Here is a 22825-nt window from a genome sequence, read left to right on the forward strand (position 1 = left end):
GTTAAACAGCGATTATACCTCATATCATATGGCTACTTAGCTAAATTAGAATCCAGATTTGATTCCAACAAACAGGCTTCCTTCAAAGCACGTGACTTGGCAACAAATAGATCCTGATGATTCCCTGCATCCCAAATGGAGAAAAACAACCAATTCCTTCCTAGAAGCCAAGCTTGAGGGACAATTAGAATTTTCTAATAGCAATTACCACCCCCTTCTGTGACCAAAGCATTATTTAAGCAGTAAAACCTTTCCAGTGGCAATGCCAATTTCACATCCCAGGACTTGGCCCCCCTAGAGGGAGAGGAGGGTCCCTGGTTTTAATTACTTGAATCTGATCTTGTCAGAGACCGACCCCGCCACGCCAGGAAACCCATAATCTTCTCGGGGCGACCTTAGGTTGGGGGACGAAATCCTGCAGGGGACATTTGTTCATCCACATCCAGGGACAACCCTCTCTCCCAACTCATCTCTCCCCCCACAGGTTTAAAACACAAAGGAGGCCACCTAGCCTTTTCCCCTCTCCTCGCCAAAAAACATGATCAAGTGTGGACAAGGAAATGCCAATCCCCCTCCAACCTGCCCTTCTCACGGTAACTGGTGCACGTGCGGACTCTCAAACGAATGTGTCCGACCGGTGGTGGTTTAGTCGCTAAATCGTGTCCGACTCTTGCGACCCCATGGACTGTAGCCTGCCAGGCTCCTCTCTCAGTGGGATTCTCCAGGCAAGAATACTGGAGTGGGTTGCCATTTCCTTCTCCGGGGGCTCTTCCAGACCCATTAATTGAACCCGGGTCTCCTGCATTGCAGACACTTTGCCGACTGAGCTATGAGGGAAGCGTCGGACAGTGTATGCACTCAATTCTCTGAGCGGTAGGAGTCCGACTCGGGGGCTCCCTGGCACCTGGGCTGCCCAAGTTCCTAGACTGCGGCATCATGCTCCGCCCCCTTCACGCCCCCTCAGCCCTGCCCCACCCCCTCAGCCCTGCCCAAGGTTCGCCCCGCCCCTTCCCCTGGCCCCTTCTCAGCGTATTCTGTTTCTGCCGCGCACGCGCCACCTCGTCTCCATGGCGACGCGACGTCTACTGCTCCACGCTCCCAACACCGAGCTGACCAGGAGCTGGGCTAGCTTTTTATGTCAACCTTTCCGATGCTCAGCGTGAGAGGGCCACAGACGGGTAAGAGGCGCCGCACCAAGCACGGTCGCCGTCTCCCCATCCCCGCGAGCAACCTGCCCAGCTCTTCTTACCTCGGACTCCCTCAGGCCCAGCGCCTGAACCCGCCAGCTTCTCTGACCACTCCAGGTTCGGGCTCTGGCGTCCCACCACAGCCCAGGCAGCGCGCGAGAAGGTAGGGGCCGCGCGACCGGAGGTGCACCTCGTACTTCGGCTTCTTCCTCTGGCTGTAGTTCGGCGCTGAGGAAGGGATATTAGTGTCCCTGTGGGTGTGATAACTAAGCGGTTCTGACAGGCTCATCTACACCACTATTCTCTGACCTGCGGATTCGCACACGCCAACTCCCACCCCTGCTCACCCCCCCCAAAAAACAATGAAAATAGCCACGTTCCATCCCAAGGCTCTGGCTCGTTCCCTCGATCCTCAGGCACCTGCCTCTCTTTTTTTTCCTCTAACTTTTGTGAGATGAGGCGGAGGTGGGGGGAGGATAGCTTAATGGCCAATAAATAGGAGCAGGGACTCAGCTGGCTTGTGCTTAATACTTCATTACTCGCTAGACTACTTGCTTGGCCATGAAGAAATTTCTTTGGAATTTGAGCAAATCATTTAACCTCCCCGGACCTTATTTTCATCTTCTGTAATAGGATAGGTTTGGGACAAAGATCCAGTCTTCTGCCTTCTGTGAGATAAGCAAATTGACTTGAAACTTCCAAAAATGAGATCCTGTTCAGATTACACTGTGCCCAGGTAGCGTTTTAAATTAACACCGGGCGTAATTATAAATTGTCTGACTTCCCAGAGGGCATAAGTGAAATGGACGGATCTGTTTTTACCCCCAAGAGAGTCCTGAAAGTTGCTACACACACACACACACACTCAGCACCACCATTAGGGCTCAACCTGCAACGTTTTCTCCCCCTTCATTACCCCATCCAGTCTCAGTTGTGCACCTAGAACTCTAAGTCAGAGTTCAGCTTCAGCGCTGTCTCTGCTAGGCTGTAGGTAGTAATAACAATAGGAGGAGGAAGAGTTGGAGTAGTTAGAATTATAGGAGCAGATAGGTCCTGCTGTTATTTACTGTGAGCTATTTATATTAATCCTTGAAATACTCTGTAAAGCAGGTGGTACTGAAACTGCTGGGTGGCATTTTGGAGGCTTTAGGGAACTCCAGTTCTTTATGTCTCAACACAGAAAGAATTCAGCAAGAGTCAAAGTAATAGATAAGAAGTGACTTATTAGAATAGGATGCTTCTGAGGGTGACAAGTTGGACCACACCCAGAGCTGAGTCATCTACAGTTTTATAGTCAAAGGAAAAGTGAGGAGGGAGAGAAGACCACCTTCTTCCTCATTCCTGAGTAAACATCAGGCTTCCAGGATCAGTTCCTCCTCCACATCTGGCAGGGGAGTTTTCTTGTCCCCATGTGGTCAAGTTGGGATTGTCATGGTGCAGTTGTTGCTGCTGCTGCTAAGCAACATGACTGTCACTTCAGTCGTGTCCGGCTCTGTGCGACCCCATAGACAGCAGCCCACCAGGCTCCCCCGTCCCTGGGATTCTCCAGGCAAGAACACTGGAGTGGGTTGCCATTTCCTCCTCCAATGCAGGAAAGTGAAAAGTGAATGTGAAGTTGCTCAGTCGTGTCCGACTCTGTGATCACATGGACTGCAACCTACCAGGCTCCTCCGTCCATGGGATTTTTCAGGCAAGAGTACTGGAGTGGGGTGCCATTGCCTTCTCTGCATGGTGCAGTGAAAATGAGCAAAAAGTGGTCTGCTGTGCTGTGCTTTTCAGTTGTGTCTGACTCTGTGTGACCCTATGGATTGTAGCCCACCAGGCTCCTCTGTCCATAAGATTCTCCAGGCAAGAATACTGGAGTGGGTTGCTGTACCCTCCTCCAGAGGATCTTCCTGACCCAGGGATTGAACCCATGTCACTTACATCACCTGCACTGGCAGGTGGGTTCTTTACCTCTAGCACCCCTATGCTAACATATGGCATATCTCATAATCATCATTTTATTATGTTGATTTCCTTATATTTTTGTTTTCTTTTATATTTTTTCCTTATATTTTTGTTTTCTGTGCATGCAGAAGAATGTGTCCTAGGACTCATTCACTTGCTGAGCTCACTGGGCAGAATGTGGGTCTCATTCCACCATTGTTTTATTGTTTTGGGACATGTCTCATGCTTCTGTTCCATGAGTAAGCAAACCTACTTTATTGAGTGATCATTAACTTACAGGAGTCTCCCATACTTCTTTACTTACAATCCCCTAGTGGAATTAACTATTTAATCACTCTGTCCCTTTCAGTATTTTTGTCATTTTATACTTGTGGAGAGTGAATCATAGAGGGATTAAGGAACTTGCTCAAGATCACACCATTTGCTGGGATTTGAACATAGGCAATCTGACTTCAGAGTCTGAACTCCTTGCACTATATGGAATTTATAGGTGGTCACCTTTAAATATGAATGTAAGTGAAAGAGGACCACTGAAATCATTTTATACACACTTGAGACTTTGCCGTGAAATATTACCCTCCCCTGTTCGGTTTCCCCATTAAGCTCCTCTAGGATGAAAGTGAAAGTCACTGAGTTGTGTCCAACTCTTTGTGACCCCATGGACTGTATCAGTTCAGTTCAGTTCAGTTCAGTCACTCAGTATGTCCGACTCTTCACAACCCCATGAATCACAGCATGCCAGGCCTCCCTGTCCATCAACAACTCCTGGAGTTTACTCAAACTCATGTCCATTGAGTCAGTGATGCCATCCAGCCATCTCATCCTCTGTCATCCCCTTCTCCTCCTGCCCCCAATCCCTCCTAGCATCAAGGTCTTTTCCAATGAGTCAGTTCTTCGCACGAAGTGGCCAAAATATTGGAGTTTCAGCTTCAGCATCAGTCCTTCCAATGAACACCCAGGACTGATCTCCTTTAGGATGGACTGGTTGGATCTCCTTGCAGTCAAAGGGACTCTCAAGAATCTTCTGCAACACCACAGTTCAAAAGCATCCATTTTTCGGCACTCAGCTTTCTTCACAGTTCAACTCTCACATCCATACATGACCATTGGAAAAACCATAGCCTTGACTAGACAGACCTTTGTTGGCAAAGTAATGTCTCTGCTTTTTAATATGCTATCTAGGTTGGTCATAACTTTCCTTCCAAGGAGCAAGCATCTTTTAATTTCATGGCTGCAATCACCATCTGCAGTGATTTTGGAGTCCAAAAAAATAAAGTCTGACACTGTTTCCCCATCTATTTGCCATGAAGTGATGGGACCAGATGCCATGATCTTAGTTTTCTGAATGTTGAGCTTTAAGCCAACTTTTTCACTCTCCTCCTTCACTTTCATCAACAGGCTTTTTAGTTCCTCTTCATTTTCTGCCATAAGGGTGGTGTCTTCTGCATATCTTAGGTTATTGATATTTCTCCCAGCAATCTTGATTCCAGCTTGTGCTTCTTCCAGCCCAGCATTTCTCATGATGTACTCTGCATATAAGTTAAATAAGTAGGGTGACAATATACAGCCTTGACGTACTCCTTTTCCTATTTGGAATCAGTCTGTTGTTCCGTGTCCAGTTCTAACTGTTGCTTCTTGACCTGCACATAGGTTTCTCAAGAGGCAGGTCAGGTGGTCTGGTATTCCCATCTCTTTTAAGAATTTTCCACAATTTATTGTGGTCCACACAGTCAAAGGCTTTGACATAGTTAATAAAGCAGAAATAGATGTTTTTTCTGAAATTCTCTCTTGCTTTTTCGATGATCCAGCGGATGTTGGCAATTTGATCTCTGGTTCCTCTGTCTTTTCTAAAACCAGCTTGAACATCTGGAAGTTCACGGTTCATATATTTCTGAAGCCTGGCTTGGAGAATTTTGAGCATTACTTTACTAGCGTGTGAGATGAGTGCAATTGTGTGGTAGTTTGAGTATTCTTTGGCATTGCCTTTCTTTGGGATTGGAATGAAAACTGACCTTTTCCAGTCCTGTGGCCACTGCTGAATTTTCCACATTTGCTGACATATTGAGTGCAGCACTTTCACAGCATCATCTTTCAGGATTTGAAACAGCTCAACTGGAATTCCATCACCTCCACTAGCTTTGTTCATAGTGATACTTTCTAAGGCCCACTTCACTTCACATTCCAGGATGTCTGGCTCTAGGTGAATGATCACACCATCGTGATTATCTGGGTCATGAAGATTTTTTTTATATTGTTCTTCTGTGTATGGTTGCCACCTGTTCTTAATATCTTCTGCTTCTGTTAGGTCCATACCATTTCTGTCCTTTATCAAACCCATCTTTGCATGAAATGTTCCCTTAGTATCTCTAATTTTCTTGAAGAGATCTCTAGTCTTCCCCATTCTGTTGTTTTCCTCTATTTCTTTGCATTGATCACTGAGGAAGGCTTTCTTATCTCTCCTTGCTATTCTTTGGAACTCTGCATTGAAATGGGTATATCTTTCCTTTTCTCTTTTGATTTTTGCTTCTGTTCTTTTCACAGCTGTTTGTAAGGCCTCCTCAGACAACCATTTTACCTTTTTGCATTTCTTTTTCTTGGGGATGGTCTTGATCACTGCCTCCTGTACAATGTCACGAACCTCCATCCATAGTTCATCAGGCACTCTGTCAGATCTAGTCCCTTAAATCTACTTCTCACTTCCACTGTATAGTCATAAGGGATTTGATTTAGGTCATACCTGAATGGTCTAGTGGTTTTCCCTACTTTCTTCAATTTAAGTCTGACTTTGGCAATAAGGAGTTCATGATCTGAGCCAGAGTCAGCTCCTGGCCTTGTTTTTGCTGATTGTATAGAGCTTCTCCATCTTCAGCTGCAAAGAATATAATCAGTCTGATTTCGGTGTTGACCATCTGGTGATGTCCATGTGTAGAGTCTTCTTTTGTGTTGTTGGAAGAGGGTGTTTGCTATGACCAGTGCATTCTCTTGGCAAAACACTATTAGCCTTTGCCCTGCTTCATTCCATACTCCAAGGCCAAATTTGCCTGTTACTCCAGATGTTTCTTGACTTCCTACTTTTGCATTCCAGTCCACTATAATGAAAAGGACATCTTTTTGGGGTGTTAGTTCTAAAAGTTCTTGTAGGTCTTCACAGAACTGTTCAACTTCACCTTCTTCAGCGTTACTGGTTGGGGCATAGGCTTGGATTACCATGACATTGAATGGTTTGCCTTGGAAGCGAACAGAAATCATTCTGTCGCTTTTGAGATTGCATCCAAGTACTGCATTTCTGACTCTTTTGTTGACCATGAGGGCTACACCATTTCTTCTAGGGGATTCCTGCCCACAGTAGTAGATATAATGGTCATCTGAGTTAAATTCACCCACTCAAGTCCATTTTAGTTCACTGATTCCTAGAATGTCGACATTCACTCTTGCCATCTCCTGTTTGTCCACTTCCAATTTGCCTTGATTCATGGACCTAACATTCCAGTTTCCTATGCAATTTTGCTGTTTACAGCTTCGGACCTTGCTTCTATCACCAGTCACATCCACAACTGGGTATTGTTTTGCTTTGGCTCCATCCCTTCATTCTTTCTGGAGTTGTTTCTCCACTGATCTCCAGTAGCATATTGGGCACCTACTGACCTGGGGAGTTCCTCTTTCAGTATCCTATCATTTTGCCTTTTCATACTGTTCATGGGGTTCTCAAGGCAAGAATACTGAAGTGGTTTGCCATTCCCTTCTCCAGTGGACCACATTCTGTGAGACCTCTCCACCATGACCCGTCTGTCTTGGGTGGCCCCACACAGCATGGTTTAGTTTCATTGAGTTAGACAAGGCTGTGGTCCGTGTGATCAGATTGGCTAGTTTTCTGTGATTATGGTTTCAGTGTGTCTGCCCTCTGATGCCTTCTCACAACACCTACCGTCTTACTTGGGCTTCTCTTACCTTGGACATGGGTTATAGTCCATGAAATTCTCCAGTCCAGAATACTGGAGTGGGTAGCCTTTCCCTTCTCCAGCAGATCTTCCCAACCCAGGAATCAAGCCCAGGTCTCCCACCTTGCATGCGGATTGTTTATCAGCTGAACCACAAAGGAAGCCCAAAGCACAAGGAAATCCATCCATCCTCAAGGATGGTGCTTAATTAGCTGTCTCTCCTCATAATTTCAGGGCCTGAGCACGTAGCTGTCTGCCTATAACTCCCCCTTTTCCTGTTCAAATAAAAAGTAATTTATAAAAACAAATAGCACAAAAGGATGAAATAGCTACACATGTAGGATGAAGAAAATATTTATCTTTCAATTTTTTATTACAAAAAAATATGAGATGTTTTACCTTTTTTGGTACTAAGTCTTTTTAAGATTTTCTTATTATTTATGTTTCATTGTGAGGGATCGTCACTGCTGCCCGAAGACTTTCTCTGCTTGCAGTAGATGGGTTTCTCAGTGTGGTGGCGTCTCTTGCTGCAGAACAGTCTCTACGCACGAGGGCTTCAGCAGTTGCAGCTCTCAGGCTCTAGAGCGTGGACTCTAGTTGTGGTGCCTGAGCTCAGGTGCTTCATGGCATGTGAACTCTTCCCAAACCAAGGATCAAAACTGTGTCTCCTGCATTGGCAGATGGATTCTTACCCACTTTACCACCAAAGAAGTCCAGTACTAAGTCTTTATAATCTGATGTGCATATCTCATTTTAAGTGCTAATCACGTTTTAAGTGCTCAGTTGCCACATATGGTGAGTGGCTACCATGTTGCAAAGCTCTAGTTTAATATGTTCTTTTCCTTTACTCTGTTGTTGCTTCCCTGATAGCTCAGTTGGTTAAGAATCCACCTGTAATGCCGAGGATCCTGGTTTGATTCTTGGGTCGGGAAGATCCCCTAGAGAAGGGATAGGCTATACCCACTCCAGTATTCTTGGACTTCCTTTGTGGCTCAGCTAGTAAAGAATTCATCAACAATGTGGGAGATCTAGGTTCGATCTCTGGGTTGGGAAGATCCCCTGGAGATGGGAAAAGGTATCCACTCCATTATTTTGGCCTGGAGAACTCCACGGACCCCATGTATATTCCATGGGCTCACAAAGAGTTGGACATGACTGAAAGACTTTCACTTCACTTATTGCATTCCTTCTTATTCTATTCATTTAATAAATGTTAATATTTACCAAGGGCCAATTTGTGTGACATGAAGTACATTAAGTACTAGAGATTTTTTTTCTTAAGTGGCTTAAATTTATCTGTTCTTTGTAGCCCAGAAAACTAGCTGAATTAACCGAGTTGTTGACTGGGGTTTTGGTTATTGACAGTCAATTTTTCCTTAAAAGCTAGGGCTGTATCTGATAAAACCTAAGAAGAGCTGGGAGCTATGTTTTGCATCATGTGTAGAAAATCTGTCTACATTGAGAGAGAGAAGAATGAGACCCACATGAAAGGAGAAGCGGAGATGAGCAAGGGGAAGTCCCCGCTTAAGCGCAACACTCTCGTGACCACAGCTGTAGCCGCTGTGTCCTGATTCCACACAGCTTGTGTATTCGACTCTTGGATTCTATGAGCCAGGGCTTCCCTGTTTGTGCCTACGCTACCTTGAGCATGGTTTCTGGAGCTAAGAGACATTAAGTGCATACTAATACTCATTTGAAAAATACATACTTATGTGATGGCTGTACCTTTTTCTGAAAAATTATCAATCTCTGCTTTAACTTTACCTGTGTTCTCAAGTACTCTGCTTTTCCCCTGGAGTCAGTGATCTTTCTAAGCAAGTATCATTACTTTAGGGCTTATCTGATTGATTAATTAATTAAAAGTCCTTAGAGCTAGCCTGCTTGTCTCAATCACAGTAAAGCCTGCTTTTTGTTTCCCTAAGCAATCTTAATCGGCCCCTGAAGACATCATCTCAGTTTTTCCTTTGGATGAAACATCAAGTTGTTTCTACCATGTCCCTCCTATGTGCCAGGCACTGTACTAAATAAACCCCTTACCCAGATCATCCTACTTAATGCTTATAATGAGCCAATGAGGTTGGCACTGTTGTGACCCCTGCTTTACAGATGGAGGAACTGAGGCCTATAGAAGTTTTAACTCACCCGGGCTTATATGGGAAGTGGCAGAATGGAATATGAACCCAGTGTCTTTACTCAAGAGCCCAACTTTTTTTTTTAATTGATGTATAGCTAATTTACAGTGTTGTGTTAGTTTCTGGTGTCAACAAAGTGACTCAGATATATATATACACACATATACATGTGCATACAGTATACTTTTTCATATTGTTTCATTATGGTTTATTATAAAATACTGAATATAGTTCCCTATGCTAGAGTAGGGCTTTATTGTTTATTTTATGTATAGAAGTTTGTATCTGCTAATCCCAGACTCCTAATTTATCCTTCCCCCTGCTTTCCCCTTTGGTAGCCGTGTTTGTTTTCTATGTCTGTGAGTCTCTTCCTGTTTTGTAAATAAGTTCACTTTTATCATGTTTTTAGAGTCCACATAGAAGTGGTACCATATGATATGTCTTTGTCTGACTGAGTTCACTTAGTATGATTATCTCTATGTCCATCCATGTTGCTGCAAATGACATTATTTCATTTTTTATGACCGAGAGGTAATATTCCATTGTATATATGTAGCACATCTTCTTTATCTATTCATCTGTTGATAAACATTTCGAATGCTTCCATGTCTTGGCTTTTCTAAATAGTGCTTCTATGAACATTGGAGTTCATGTATCTTTTTAAATTAGAGTTTTTTTTCTTGATATATACCCAGGAGTGGGACTGCTGGATCATATAGTAACTCTATTTTTGGTTTTTTTAAGGACCCTCCGTACTGTTTTCCATAGTGCCTGCACCAGTTTATATCCCCACCACAGTGTCAGAGGGTTCATTTTTCTTCACACTCTCTCCAGCATTTATTATTTGTAGATCTTTTTCATGAGAGCCATTCTGACCAGTGTGAAGTGGAACCTCATTGTGGTTTTGATTTGTATTTCTCTAATAATTAGTGATTTTAAGCATCTTTTCATGTGCCCATTGGTCATCTGTATGTCTTCTTTGGAGAAATGTCTATTTAGATGTTCCATCCATTTCTTGATTATTTGATTTTTGGTATTGAGCTGTATGTACTGTTTGTATATTTAGAGATTAATCCCTTGTCAGTTACATTGTTTGCAAACATTTTCTCCTGTTCTGTAGGTTGTATTTTTGTTTTGTTTATGATTTCCCTTGCTGTGCAAAAGCTTTTAAGTTTGATTAGTTCCCATTTGTTTATTTTTGTTTTTATTTTTTTTTGCCTTGTGAGACTGATCCTAGAAAATATTGCTATGGTTTATGTCTGAGAATGTTTTGCCTGTGTTTTCTTTTAGGAGTTTTTTTGGTGTCATGTCTTAAACTTCGATCTTTAAACAAGTTTGAACTTATTTGCATATTTGGTGTGAGGGAATGCTCATTTCATTGATTTACATGCAGGTATGTCCAGCTTTGGGCTTCCCTTGTAGCTCAGCCGGTAAAGGACCTGCCTGCAGTGCAGGAGACCCGGGTTCGATCCCTGGGTTGGGAAGATCCCCTAGAGAAGGAAATGGCAACCCACTCCAGTATCCTTGCCTGGAAAATCTCATGGACAGAGGTACCTGGTGGGCTGCAGTCCATGGGGTCGCAAAGAGTTGGACATGACTAAGCGACTAACATGCACATGTCCAGCCTTCCCAACACCACTTGCTGAAGAGACTGTCTTTTCTGCATAATATAGTCTTGCCTCATTTGTCATAGATTAATTGACCATAGGTGTGTGAGTTTATTTCCAAAGAGCCCCAACTCTTGAGTATTACTTCGTACTGCCTCCCAAAGATTTGTTCAGTTTTATGAAAGGAGATTAAGTGACATTTCCTAGGTAATGATAAAGCCAGACCTAGCAGAGATGGGGTTTCCATCAAGGGCTGGGATCTGCACATCCTAGGTCTTTCCTTTCCAGGTGAAATTGGAAAGTGAATTATATGCACTGACGTTTCGTCCAGGTAAAGGATGGAAGTAGCAATCCATAAAGACCTTAGAGCTAGAAGGGAAAGTTCAATTCAGTTCAATCGCTCAGTCGTGTCCGATTCTTTGTGATCCCATGAACCACAGCATGCCAGGCCTCCCTGTCCATCACCAACTCCTGGAGTCTACCCAAACCCATGGCCATTGAGTCGGTGATGCCATCCAACCATCTCATCCTCTGTCGTCCCCTTCTCCTCCTGCCCCCAATCTTTCCCAGCATCAGGGTCTTTTCCAATGAGTCAGCTCTTCGCATCAGGTGGCCAAAGTTTTGGCGTTTCAGCTTCAACACCAGTCCTTCCAATGAACCCCCAGGACTGATCTCCTTTGGGATGGACTGGTTGAATCTCCTTGCAGTCCAAAGGACTCTCAAGAGTCTTCTCCAACACCACAGTTCAAAAGCATCAATTCTTCGGTGCTCAGCTTTCTTTATAGTCCAACTCTCACATCCATACATGACCAATGGAAAAACCATAACCTTGACTAGATGGACCTTTGTTGACAAAGTAATGTCTCGGCTTTTTAATATGGGAAAGGAAAGCTCTAAATACAATAGGAAGACCCAGACACATGGGCACCCACAGGATGGGGGAATCTGTGGCATGTAAGTACCTCTCAGGAGAGGTCACCTTAGATTTCTTTTGCTGAGATCTTACTTGGTTCATTATTGCATTGTTTTGGCTTCAGAGCTCCACTGCTGTAGAGGATCAAGAGTAGAATCTTTCATTTATCCTAGAGCTTGGTCTTCTACAACTGTTTTCCCAAAAAGATGCCTTTCTTTTTTGAGATCATTTGGCTCTCTCTGTGAGCTTCTCAGAGGAATAATCAAATTAATAACATATATAATGTCTGGCTTGATCAGAGTTCCCCAGAAAACAGTGCCTAAGGCAAAAGTGTACTATTGCAAGTGCAAATAAGTGTGAGGAAGACACTTAAAAAGAGAGAAACTTACTGCAAAATAATGAAGCTTCTCTTTTTATTGTCTACAGTTTTGGTCCTGAATTTTATGTTCCAGAAATCCCTAGATATTACTACTAATAATTTTTAAAGCCTGGCTTGGAATATGGGGACTGTTGGGGTGGAAAGGGCAAGTGAATTTAAAAAAAAACTTAAAAGTTGATTTTTCTCTTTCCAATTAGAATGAAATGTATTCAGATATATAAAGAACTAAGTTATAGGAAAATCAGTCTACATAGGCTAATTTTAAAAAGATAAAACATTCCAAGAGAAAACATTGTAACTTATAAGTATTGATAAACTCATAAGGGAACTTTTATCAGGTAAGAATTATATTTTAAAGTGTATCTTTGGATAAAATCAAAGGTTTATTTCTAAATGTGTTTTTTGAAATATTTTACTAAAAATACTGCATCTTGAAATATCATTGAAAAACTTCTTGTTCTGGCTAATATACATCTATAAAGGTGTTTTTCATAACACGGATGAACTAAAGTGTGGCACGTAGTTTGGTTTACGTGTTGTTTTTCTTTGTTAAAGTAGGAAAGGAAAGCAGTGTTGTAAACATATGCCACACTGAATTTGTGGTTTCTGGGGTCAACTGAGTAGGAAAGGGATACCCTCAACCTGATGTATCATAACAATATTTGGATCCAGATCTAGAGTCCAAGTTACATAAAACCAAAAAGGTAACATAATTAGTGGCTAATTTAGTACATCACTTTTCTAACTTGCAAAATTATCCCTATAGCTCTTTTTACATTAACTCCAGGTCTTCCCTGATAGCTCAGTTGGTAAAGAATCCTCCTGCAATGCAGGAGACCCTGGTTTGATTCCTGGGTCGGAAAGATCCACTGGAGAAGGGATAGGCTACCCACTCCAGTATTCTTGGGCTTCCCTTGTGGCTCAGCTGGTAAAGAATCTGCCTACAATGAAGGAGACCTGGGTTCAATCCCTGGGTTGGGAAGATCCCCTGGAGAAAGGAACCTACTCCAATATTCTGGCCTGGAGAATTCCATGGATTGTATAGTACATGGGGTTGCAAAGAGTTGGACATGACTGAGCAACTTTCACTTCACTTCAAGGTGAAATGGGAAGAGGAAGCTTTAATTTCTTTATGCTTTTTTAAAATCAGATTTTATAATCCAGAGGAATAATGTTTTTCACTTAGTATGAAAATAATGCTACTAAAAACAATACCAAAATACATGCTTACTGCCCTGCTGACAGACTGAGTTGTGCATTCTGTTTTATTTATATTCCAAGTTTATAAAAATGTTTAAAGACTTACAGAGTAAATATTTTGGTTTTTTGCAGGAATCATCTAGACAGGACAGATGCTGTAAAGGTAAGACTATATAAACTAATTTTTAGGATGCTTTAATTCTTTCTTACCATCAATTTATATAGTTTTGGAATAATTGATTTTAGTATAAAATTATATTTTAGCCTGAAAGTGAAAGTCGCTTAGTCATGTCTGACTCTTTGCAACCCCATGGACTGTAGTCCATGGAATACTCCAACCCAGAGTACTGGAGTGGGTAGCCTTTCCTTTCTCCAGGAGATCTTCCCAACCCAGGGATCAAACCTAGGTCTCCCACATTGCAGGCAGATTCTTTACCAACTGAGCCACAAGGGAAGCCCAAGAATATTGGAGTGGGTAGCCTATCCCTTCTCCAGTGGATGGATCTTCCCAACCCAGGAATCAAACCAGGGTCTCCTGCATTGCAGGTGGATTCTTTACCAACTGAGTTATGAAGAAGCCCCCTATATTTTAGCCTAGATAATAAAAATGTTCATATAAAGGCTGCGAATAAATTATTCAAGTACCTCAAGCTAAAATAATATTGATAATGCTAGTTTTTATTTCTGCTTCTCTCATAGGCACCAAAAGATAGACAGACTGGCAGATTGCTAATGTTTGATCCAAAGGGTAAATGATTTATTACTTTAAAAGAATATATTTAATCACCCTTTTGTCCTAAATATTAAGAAGATAGTCTGTAGAATGGTTGAGTGTGGTTGAGTTAGCAATTAAATCCTTTATTACACTGCCTGTCACTCAAACAATGCCTAAATATTTGCCAGTCAGGAATTTCTATTAAGAACATCATTATTGATAAAATACTGGGTTGAGTTTTTTTTCTTCTCTTTCAGAAAAAGTGATGATTGAACCAAATGAAGGAATGTCAGAGTAAGAAGATGTCTCTCGTTGAGCATCTGATCTATCATGCCTTTTAAGCAATTAGAAGTAGATAATGCAGTCATTTGTCACCCAATTAAATTTGAAAGGCCAGAAATGCATGGATTAGCACTTAGCTTTTGCTTCAGTCAAAGCAACTGTTTCTTAGATAAGAGGATATTTAAAATGAAAAATGAATTTTGATAAAAATGTAGGGGTATAGATAATATTCAAACCTACTTCTCAACTGCTTCAACACCAAGTATTCTGTATTTTACTTACTTAACTTTCATTGCTCATTCTTGTTTCACTTTGATACTTGCTTGTTTCTTTGAGAATATCATTTTAAAGGAATATTTACCTTAAAATCAGATTTTTATTTACTATGAGAAGAACAATTACTATTATATAAGGAAAATAATCACCCCAACTAGTTGAAGAGATTGGTGTTGAAAGAATCATAGTCCAGTTTCAATTTAGTAGCTAAATATTAAGTACCTGCTTTGTTCAAGGCACTGATTCTGGTAAACATCAGAGTCCGTTATTTCCTGACATAATGATCTATCTACTGAAAAAAATCAATTATTTATTCCATGAAAAATTGCATTTTGAAAGTTGATCATAAAACACATTCATAGGGTTCAATTATTGACAAATTGGTAGTGCGCTTCTAGTAGAATTCTATTCAAATCAAAATTATTTTGAATTATTCTGAATATTATTGACTGGGAAAAATATACCTTATACAACATATGTTTTAACTTATATACTGTCAAAGCTGAAAATTAAAATTAGGGTTCACTTTGACTTTTGCAAATTGTGTAGTAAATATGTGTTTTTATATTAAAGAGAAGGTAATATATTACAGATCAATGACAGAATCTGTGCTTATTTCAGAGTAAATGTTATAGACAACAAGGAAAAGATAAACGCCCCATTAACTATATTAATCTAAATGTAATTATATATTATGTATCCCATTACATGGTTGAAAAGATTTAAATAAAAAATCTAAGAAAAATTTAGTAGTCTTTGAGGGAAATATGATATACCTTTAATAATAATGAGAGTTAGTAGCTATTAATGAAAATAAATATTGTGTCTATGAACCCCAGTGTTCATAGACTGTGATAAGCAATGCTGGAACTGGAGCAAGAGGTAACCCAAATCCAGAGGTAGTTAAACCCCAGGGGTAAATCAGATGCAGTCTGGGCCAAGAAAGAAAAGCAGCGTGCATGTGTGCTCAGGTGTGTCTGACTCTTTGCAGCCCCATGGACTGGAGCCCACCAGTCTCCTCTGTCCTGGAATTTTTCAGGCAAGAATTCTGGGGTTGCCATTTCCTGTTCTAGGGGATCTTCCCAACCCAGGGATCAAACCCACATCTTCTACATTGTCAGGAGGATTCTTTAGCGCTGCACCACCTGGAAAACCCAAGTGACTGCCGATTTTCTTGATCTCATTAATAATTGCATCTGGTTATCAAACTACTCCTTGCAAGAGCAGTATGATCATGTTCTGTTAACTTCACTTGCAGAGAAGAGTTTAGGTTTGGTTTGGTTATTATTTGGAGTAGGGGAGAAGGAGGGATAGGTAGATAGCCAGTAAGCTTCATAGGTGCATGGCTTTGTAACTCAGCTACCTTACCCAAGCAGATTCTTTACCATTTGAGCCACAGGGGAAGCCCAGTCTCACCAAGAGTTGAAGGTAAACAGAGCCAGTTCTGGAGAAAAGAAATTAAAAGATCAAGTAGGAACACAGAAAACCATGGGGGACCTGTGCTGAGGAACAGTGTGACTGACCTAGAGAGTTGATGGATTTTCTCAGCATAGCCTGCATTCCACTCCTCACCCTCTTTCCAGCTCCACAGTCTGACTGGCAAGTGGAATTTCCTGAAAGGTTCTATCCAGGTTGGATTAGGGAAATCTAGGCGTTTTCTTTCCCCACCAGTTATTTGCCTTAATCTTCTGATTGAGTTTTCATTCTAATCTGGGCCACAAGCAGTGTGCGAACTTTCATAAACCAAGAGTTTCACAGTTCTCTGTACACAGAGGCCAAATAACTCATTTCCTTTTTTCCTCATGGATCCCGTATGTCAGAGATTTTGTCTACCCAACAAATGGCACTTAATTAACAAACCATTTTCAGCAGTAAAAGTAAAGTGTATCTTTAATGCTGGATAAAGTCTTATAGATGGTGGACCTTCGATCTGTTGGATTTTTTGGTCAAGCTTTCAAGTTCATAGATGTGTGGGGAAAATGGCTAAAGGGAACCCACAGATCTCAACTCATTGAGGTTGATAAAATAGTATCTACAGGTTATTCCATAATCATATTTTATCTTTTATAAAATGTATGACACATTGTTTTATTCCCATTTTTACTCTTTAAGTAAAGGCCTCTTTAGACACAGACCAAGATTAGCAAGCAAAATTTATACCTCACTGACTTTTGCTGCAGCTGCTAAGTCACTTCAGTTGTGTCCGACTCTGTGCGACCCCATGGACTGCAGCACACCAGGCCTCCCTGTCCATCACCAATTCCCGGAGCTTATTCAAACTTGTGTCCATTGAGTCAGTGATGTCATCCAACCATCTCATCCTCTGTCGTCCCTTTCTCGTCACCTTCAGTCTTTCCAAGCATCAAGGTCTTTTCAAGTGAGTCTGCTCTTCACATCAGGTGGGCAAACTATTGGAGTTTCAGCTTCAGCATCAGTCCCTCCAATGAATATTCAGGACTGATTTCCTTTAGAATGGACTGGTTGGATCTCCTTGCAGATCTCAATAGTCTTCTCCAACACGGCAGTTCAAAAGCATCAATTCTTCAGTGCTCAGCTTTCTTTATAGTTCAACTCTCACATCCATATATGACTACTGGAAAAACCATAGCTTTGACTAGATGGACCTTTGTTGGCAGAGTAATGTCTCTGCTTTTTAATATGCTGTCTAGGTTGGTCATAGCTTTTCTTCCAAGGAGCAAGACTGCAGTCACCATCTGCAGTGATTTTGGAACCCCCAAAAATTAAGTCTGTCACTGTTTCCCCACCTATTTGCCATGAAGTGATGGGACCGGATGCCATGATCTTAATTTTCTGAATGTTGAGTTTTAAGCCAACTTTTTCACTCTCCTCTTTCACTTTCGTCAAGAGCTCTTTAGTTCTTCGCTTTCTGCCATAAGGGTGGTGTCATCTGCATATCTTAGGTTATTGATATTTCTCCCAGCAATCTTGATTGTAGCTTGAGCTTCATCCAGCCCAGCATTTAGCATGATGTACTCTGCATATAAGTTAAATAATAGAGTGACAATATACAGCCTTGATATACTTCTTTCCCGATTTGGAACCAACCAGTCTATTGTTCCACGTCCAGTTCTGTTACTTCTTGATCTGCATACAGATTTCTCAGGAGGCAAGTAAGGTGGTCTGGTATTCCCAACTCTTGAAGAATTTTCCACAGTTTGTGGTCCACACAGTCAAAGGCTTTGGCGTAGTCAATAAAGCAGAAGTAGATGTTTTTCTGGAACTCTCTTGCTTTTTCGATGATTTCTATGTTGACAATTTGATCTCTGGTTCCTTTGCCATTTCTCAATCCAGCTTGAATATCTGGAAGTTCATAGTTCACATACTGTTGAAGCCTGGCTTGGAGAATTTCGAGCATTACTTTGCTAGCGGGTGAGATGAGTGCAATTGTGTGGTAGTTTGAGCATTCTTTGGCATTGCCTTTCTTTGGGACTGGAATGAAAACTGACCTTTTCCAGTCCTGTGGCCACTGCTGAGTTTTCCAAATTTGCTGACATATTGAATGCAGCACTTTCACAGCATCATCTTTTAGGATTTGAAATAGCTCAACTGGAATTCTATCACCTCAACTAGCTTTGTTCATAGTGATACTTTCTAACGCCCACTTGACTTCACATTCCAGGATGTCTGGCTCTAGGTGAGTGATCACACCATCATGATTATCTGGGTCATGACGATCTTTTTTGTATAGTTCTTCTGTGTATTCTTGCCACCTCTTCTTAATATCTTCTGCTTCTGTTAGGTCCATACCATTTCTGTCTTTATTGTGCCCATCTTTGCATGAAATGTTCCCTTAGTATCTCTAATTTTCTGGAAGAGATCTCTAGTCTTCCCCATTCTATTGTTTTCCTCTATTTCTTTGCACTGATCACTGAGGAAGGCTTTCTTATCTCTCCTTGCTATTCTTTGGAACTCTGCATTGAAATGGGTATATCTTTCCTTTTCTCCTTTGCCTTTTGCTTCTGTCCTTTTCACAGCTATTTGTAAGGCCTTCTCAGACAACCGTTTTGCCTTTTTGCATTTCTTTTTCTTGGGGATGGTCTTGATCACTGCCTCCTGTACAATGTCACAAACCTCAGTCCATAGTTCTTCAGGCACTCTGAATATAAATAAATTTGATAAATATAAATAATTTTAAAACAAAGTTTAAAATATGAACTTTAAAGAATTATTAATTCCAGTAGAAACTTGAGGACATTTAATGTACTTAACATACTAATTAATTGTAAAACCTGGATTATCTGCTGTCTAGCATAAATACGTTCCAGTGGGATATTTAACTTGACTGTCTAACCTTAGTAGATTCTCAATTAAATACTTTCCATCTTCCAAAAAGTAATAATTTTAATCTTTCCTCAACTGTAACTGTATTTAAAGAAAACAGATCTTTTAGAGTATAGTGGTTATCTGTTTATGTTAATTGGTTAGAGGCACTGTTGCCATAAGTCACTTTCTCAGATGAAGTCAACAACTTGTAGTTGAAGAGGAGGTTAGAGTCTGGGCCTCTTCTTTGAAACTGTGTATAAGAAAGACTGTTTATCAGAAAGTGAGCAGAAGAGGAATTCATATTTTACGATCGATCCTTTGGCCCCTTTTCATGTGTGTTTTTATGGCATGTTCACTGCTTCCAAATAGTAATACCCTTTTTATTCAGGCTTCCTCCATGTTCTGTCATTAAAATCATTAAAGGCATTTCATACTATTCAAATATTCAGAACTAGATTAGCTAAATTCCCCTCTTTAGGGATGTAACTTTGTGAATATATAAATACAATATTTCATAGATTCTGAAGCATGCATAGTTTCTTCATATTGTAACATTTCTTACATTTGATGGGCATCTTATACTGGCAATGCTTTTTCTTTCTTAAATATTAGTATGTCTTATAATAAATAGGTAGTATCTTTGGCTGGACCTAGAGGTTGTCATACTAAGTGAAGGAAATCAGACATAAAGACAAATATCATATGACATCACTTATGTGTGGGATTTAAAAAATAATACAAATGGACTTATTTACCAAACAGAAACAAACTCACAGACACAAAACAAATTTATGGTTGCCAAAGGGGAAAGAAGGAAGGGATAAATGGAGGGGTATGGGATTAACAGATAAACACCACTATATTTAAAACAGATAAACAGCAGGGATTTACTGTATAGCACGAGGAACTATATTCATTATCCTGTAATAAACTTTAATGGAAAAAATATGAAAAAGAATATATATGTATACACATACATATATTAAACTGAACCACTTTGCTGTACTTCTGAAACTAAGAGTATTGTAAACCAACTATAGTTTAATCTTTTTTAAAAAAGAAATAGATGCTCTTAAATTCAATGAAATTCTGTAATAATAAAAAGGCAGTATATCTAATCTAGAGAAAAGCCCTCCTTTCATAGATAAAAGGAATAGATATTAAAGCATATGAATTCCAGTAATCATTTGTGGTGACCTTTGGCATAATCGGATTCTGTCATGCTAGAAGCTGAATTCTTAAGTGACTTCTCAACTTTTCACATGTAGGGTTTCTTCTTTGATGTCTACTTTCACAATTAGAAAATCAAGGAGGGCAGAAGAAAAGCAACTGTAAATCTTCTTTGCTGTGCATTTTTTATCACCAGAGAGGGGTTTTGGTGTAGCAGCATATACTGGGGAAGTAAAGGTTCCATTCCCTCCCATAGTATTAGGAATGTAAGAAGCTGTTCAGCCTATTTGCTAAATCACTGTGCAAAACCACTAACTTAACTACTAATGTTATAGAGTCATATTTCAATGGGGATAAAACAGAGCCATCATAACTTTGGGGGAAAAAATAACACTTTACATCTTTTTATATCTTGTCATGCAAACTAGAAGTTGAATTTTTTAAACTCAGTAAAGAAGACATACTAAAATGATCTTAAGACCATAAAAAATGAACATGGGTTGTTTTTCCACCAGCATGGGTGCCTGTCAGTGTACCACACAAAAATCCTCTCTCAATATGTTATCTGTTGACATAAGGTTTCAGACTTAAAGGCTAAAAGAGAAAATTAACCCATCTTTATTTCAGCCATTTAATTGAAAAAACAGTCTCCTTCATATTGTGAGCAAGGGTTAATATTAGCATTGGACTCTAAGCATAAACATTTAACAGTGGTAAGAACTGACTTCAAAAAACACCCAAAGTCTAGTATTCCTTAAATAGTTTTATCTCACCATATCATAATGATATGCCAGGGACATTCATATAATGGATTGCTTATATATTCTATGTTAACTCTGAAAAGATTCTAAGAATCATTACATGATGATAAATGCCCAGTAGAAACAGAATTTTAAACATTAGTAAAACTTATTTTTAATGCTTTTCCACAAAGAAGATACTGCATTTTAGCTATTTATTATTGATATACTGTATGTTTATATTAAATGTGTGTTTATGTATGAACCCATATAGAACCTTTAACAGAATTGTAACCTAGAAAAGTATTTTTTAACTATATACTTTAACATCTAGGAAGGAAGTCTCTTCAAAAAATATTGAAAATAAAATCTCTTCAAATACTAAAAATAGCATATCTTCAAAGAGTATTTCAAACAAAGAAATAGAAACAAATCTACAATCTAAGCTATGGTCATCTTCCTTCTTAAAAGAAAGCACAGGTAATAACTTTTATTTTATTTGAGTAACTGTAGCTTCTATTTCAGCCTTCCTTCTTTAGGACCTTTGGGATGTTGACAACTTGTAAGTCTGGGGCAGGTCTTAGGAATCAGTAATTTTTCAAACTCATGTATGGGATGATTCTGATATGCAGTCAGGTGTGATCCAGGGGTGTATATTACATAAAATGATAACGATAGAATATTAAAGCTTAGAATGGATTGAAATACTTGTGAAAGCAATAACAAGTTCCAGTCATTCAACAGTGGTTTACTGAGTGCCAGACACTTGTTTGGAAGCTGTGGGTATAATAGTTATCAAAAGGAAAGATGCTTGCCGCTATGAGGTTCACATAGACAGCCAACTATTAAATAATAATAATACAAACAAATAAAATAAAGACAGGTTGGGCTGGGTACTATAATGTAAATGGCAGAGGGAGGACTACGTTCAATCTGGGGATCAGGGAGCCTCTCTTTTGATCCTCAGTGTTTGTGAATTCAATGAGCCCCTGTGACATCACATGAAGTTCTTAATTCCCTGTTATGACCATCTCTGATGACACCAGTGTGTTGAGTCTGTGAACAGGCTGGGTACACACTGTAAGGTTAGAGTGGTTGTGAGCCGGCAGAGACTGTAAAGGAAACAGGTAGATGGCCTGAACAGCCCAGGCATCACACTCTGGGTATCTCTTTTGAGGATGTTATCTTTTGCTTGGAATGAGGAGTTTTCCCAACTTTTTCTTTGGAGGGACAGAACCTGATTTTTCTTAACATTGTCTTCTGTCAACCTTTCCTGGGTTTCCTTATTTTCTTCCTTCTAACAGCAGTGTTTCTACATATTTAAAGGAGCTCATGGCCACACCCCATCAAAGAAGACATCGCACAAGGCTTCCCACACACTCAGAATTCTAAAAGCAGGGGATGATGTAGCACAAATTCAGGTTGAAACTGTGAAATTCATCTGCAGAGCAAGAGTTGGCAAGCTCACTAGTGTTTCCCAAAGAGATAATTTTAGGAAACACAGGGTAAACTTTTTACAATAGTAGTATATTTTAATGTGTATTAGAAAAAAAGTAAGAACGTGGTTAAGAATATGGACTCTGGAGGCAAACTGACTCCCAGATCTACCTTAATTAGTGGTGGTAAGTTGGGTGAGTTATTTAACCTGTCTCCTGTCTCTCAGTTTCATCTACAAATGGGATAGATACAGTACATACCTCATTGAGATGTTGACAGAATTAAATAATTTAGTATGTAGTATTCAGAAGAGTAATGACATAATATTTGCTGTGATCTATCTTTTATTAATACCTCTGTCAATTTTGGGTATAATTTTTAAAATTTTTTATTTACTTTTGTTATCTTTTGGTCATACAGCATGACATGTGGGATCTTACTTTTCTGACCAGGATTCCACCCTGTGCTCTCTGCATTGGCAGTACGGAATCTTAACCACTTCTTCCCAATAATTTTTATGATCTAGCAAAATTCCTAAGTTAAAAAGGTAGATTAAAAAAAGATACTAAGTAAATAGTATAGCTTACTTTCATATGGCAAAATGGATAAAGTGTT

General features: G+C 40.1%; 1 protein-coding gene across 9 annotated transcripts in view; it reads left to right on the top strand.

Moving 5' to 3' along the window:
• Positions 1-1057: 1057 nt before the first annotated feature.
• Positions 1058-22825, top strand: part of ERICH2 (glutamate rich 2) — a 35388-nt gene continuing 13620 nt past the window's right edge. Inside the window, exons 1-3 of one of the 9 annotated variants that reach the window (XM_065927898.1) lie at positions 1058-1350; positions 13439-13469; positions 14006-14054. In XM_065927898.1, the coding sequence (XP_065783970.1) occupies positions 1136-1350; positions 13439-13469; positions 14006-14054 (295 nt within the window). In that variant the 5' untranslated portion in view covers positions 1058-1135. Of the gene's footprint in view, positions 1351-13438; positions 13470-14005; positions 14055-14278; positions 14316-21107; positions 21254-22825 lie in introns of all 9 variants that reach the window. The other 8 variants (XM_065927900.1, XM_065927901.1, XM_065927905.1 and 5 more) reach the window with 8 other exon arrangements.

The sequence above is a fragment of the Muntiacus reevesi genome, chromosome 3 (genome assembly GCF_963930625.1).
Source record: "Muntiacus reevesi chromosome 3, mMunRee1.1, whole genome shotgun sequence".
NCBI lineage: Eukaryota > Metazoa > Chordata > Mammalia > Artiodactyla > Cervidae > Muntiacus > Muntiacus reevesi.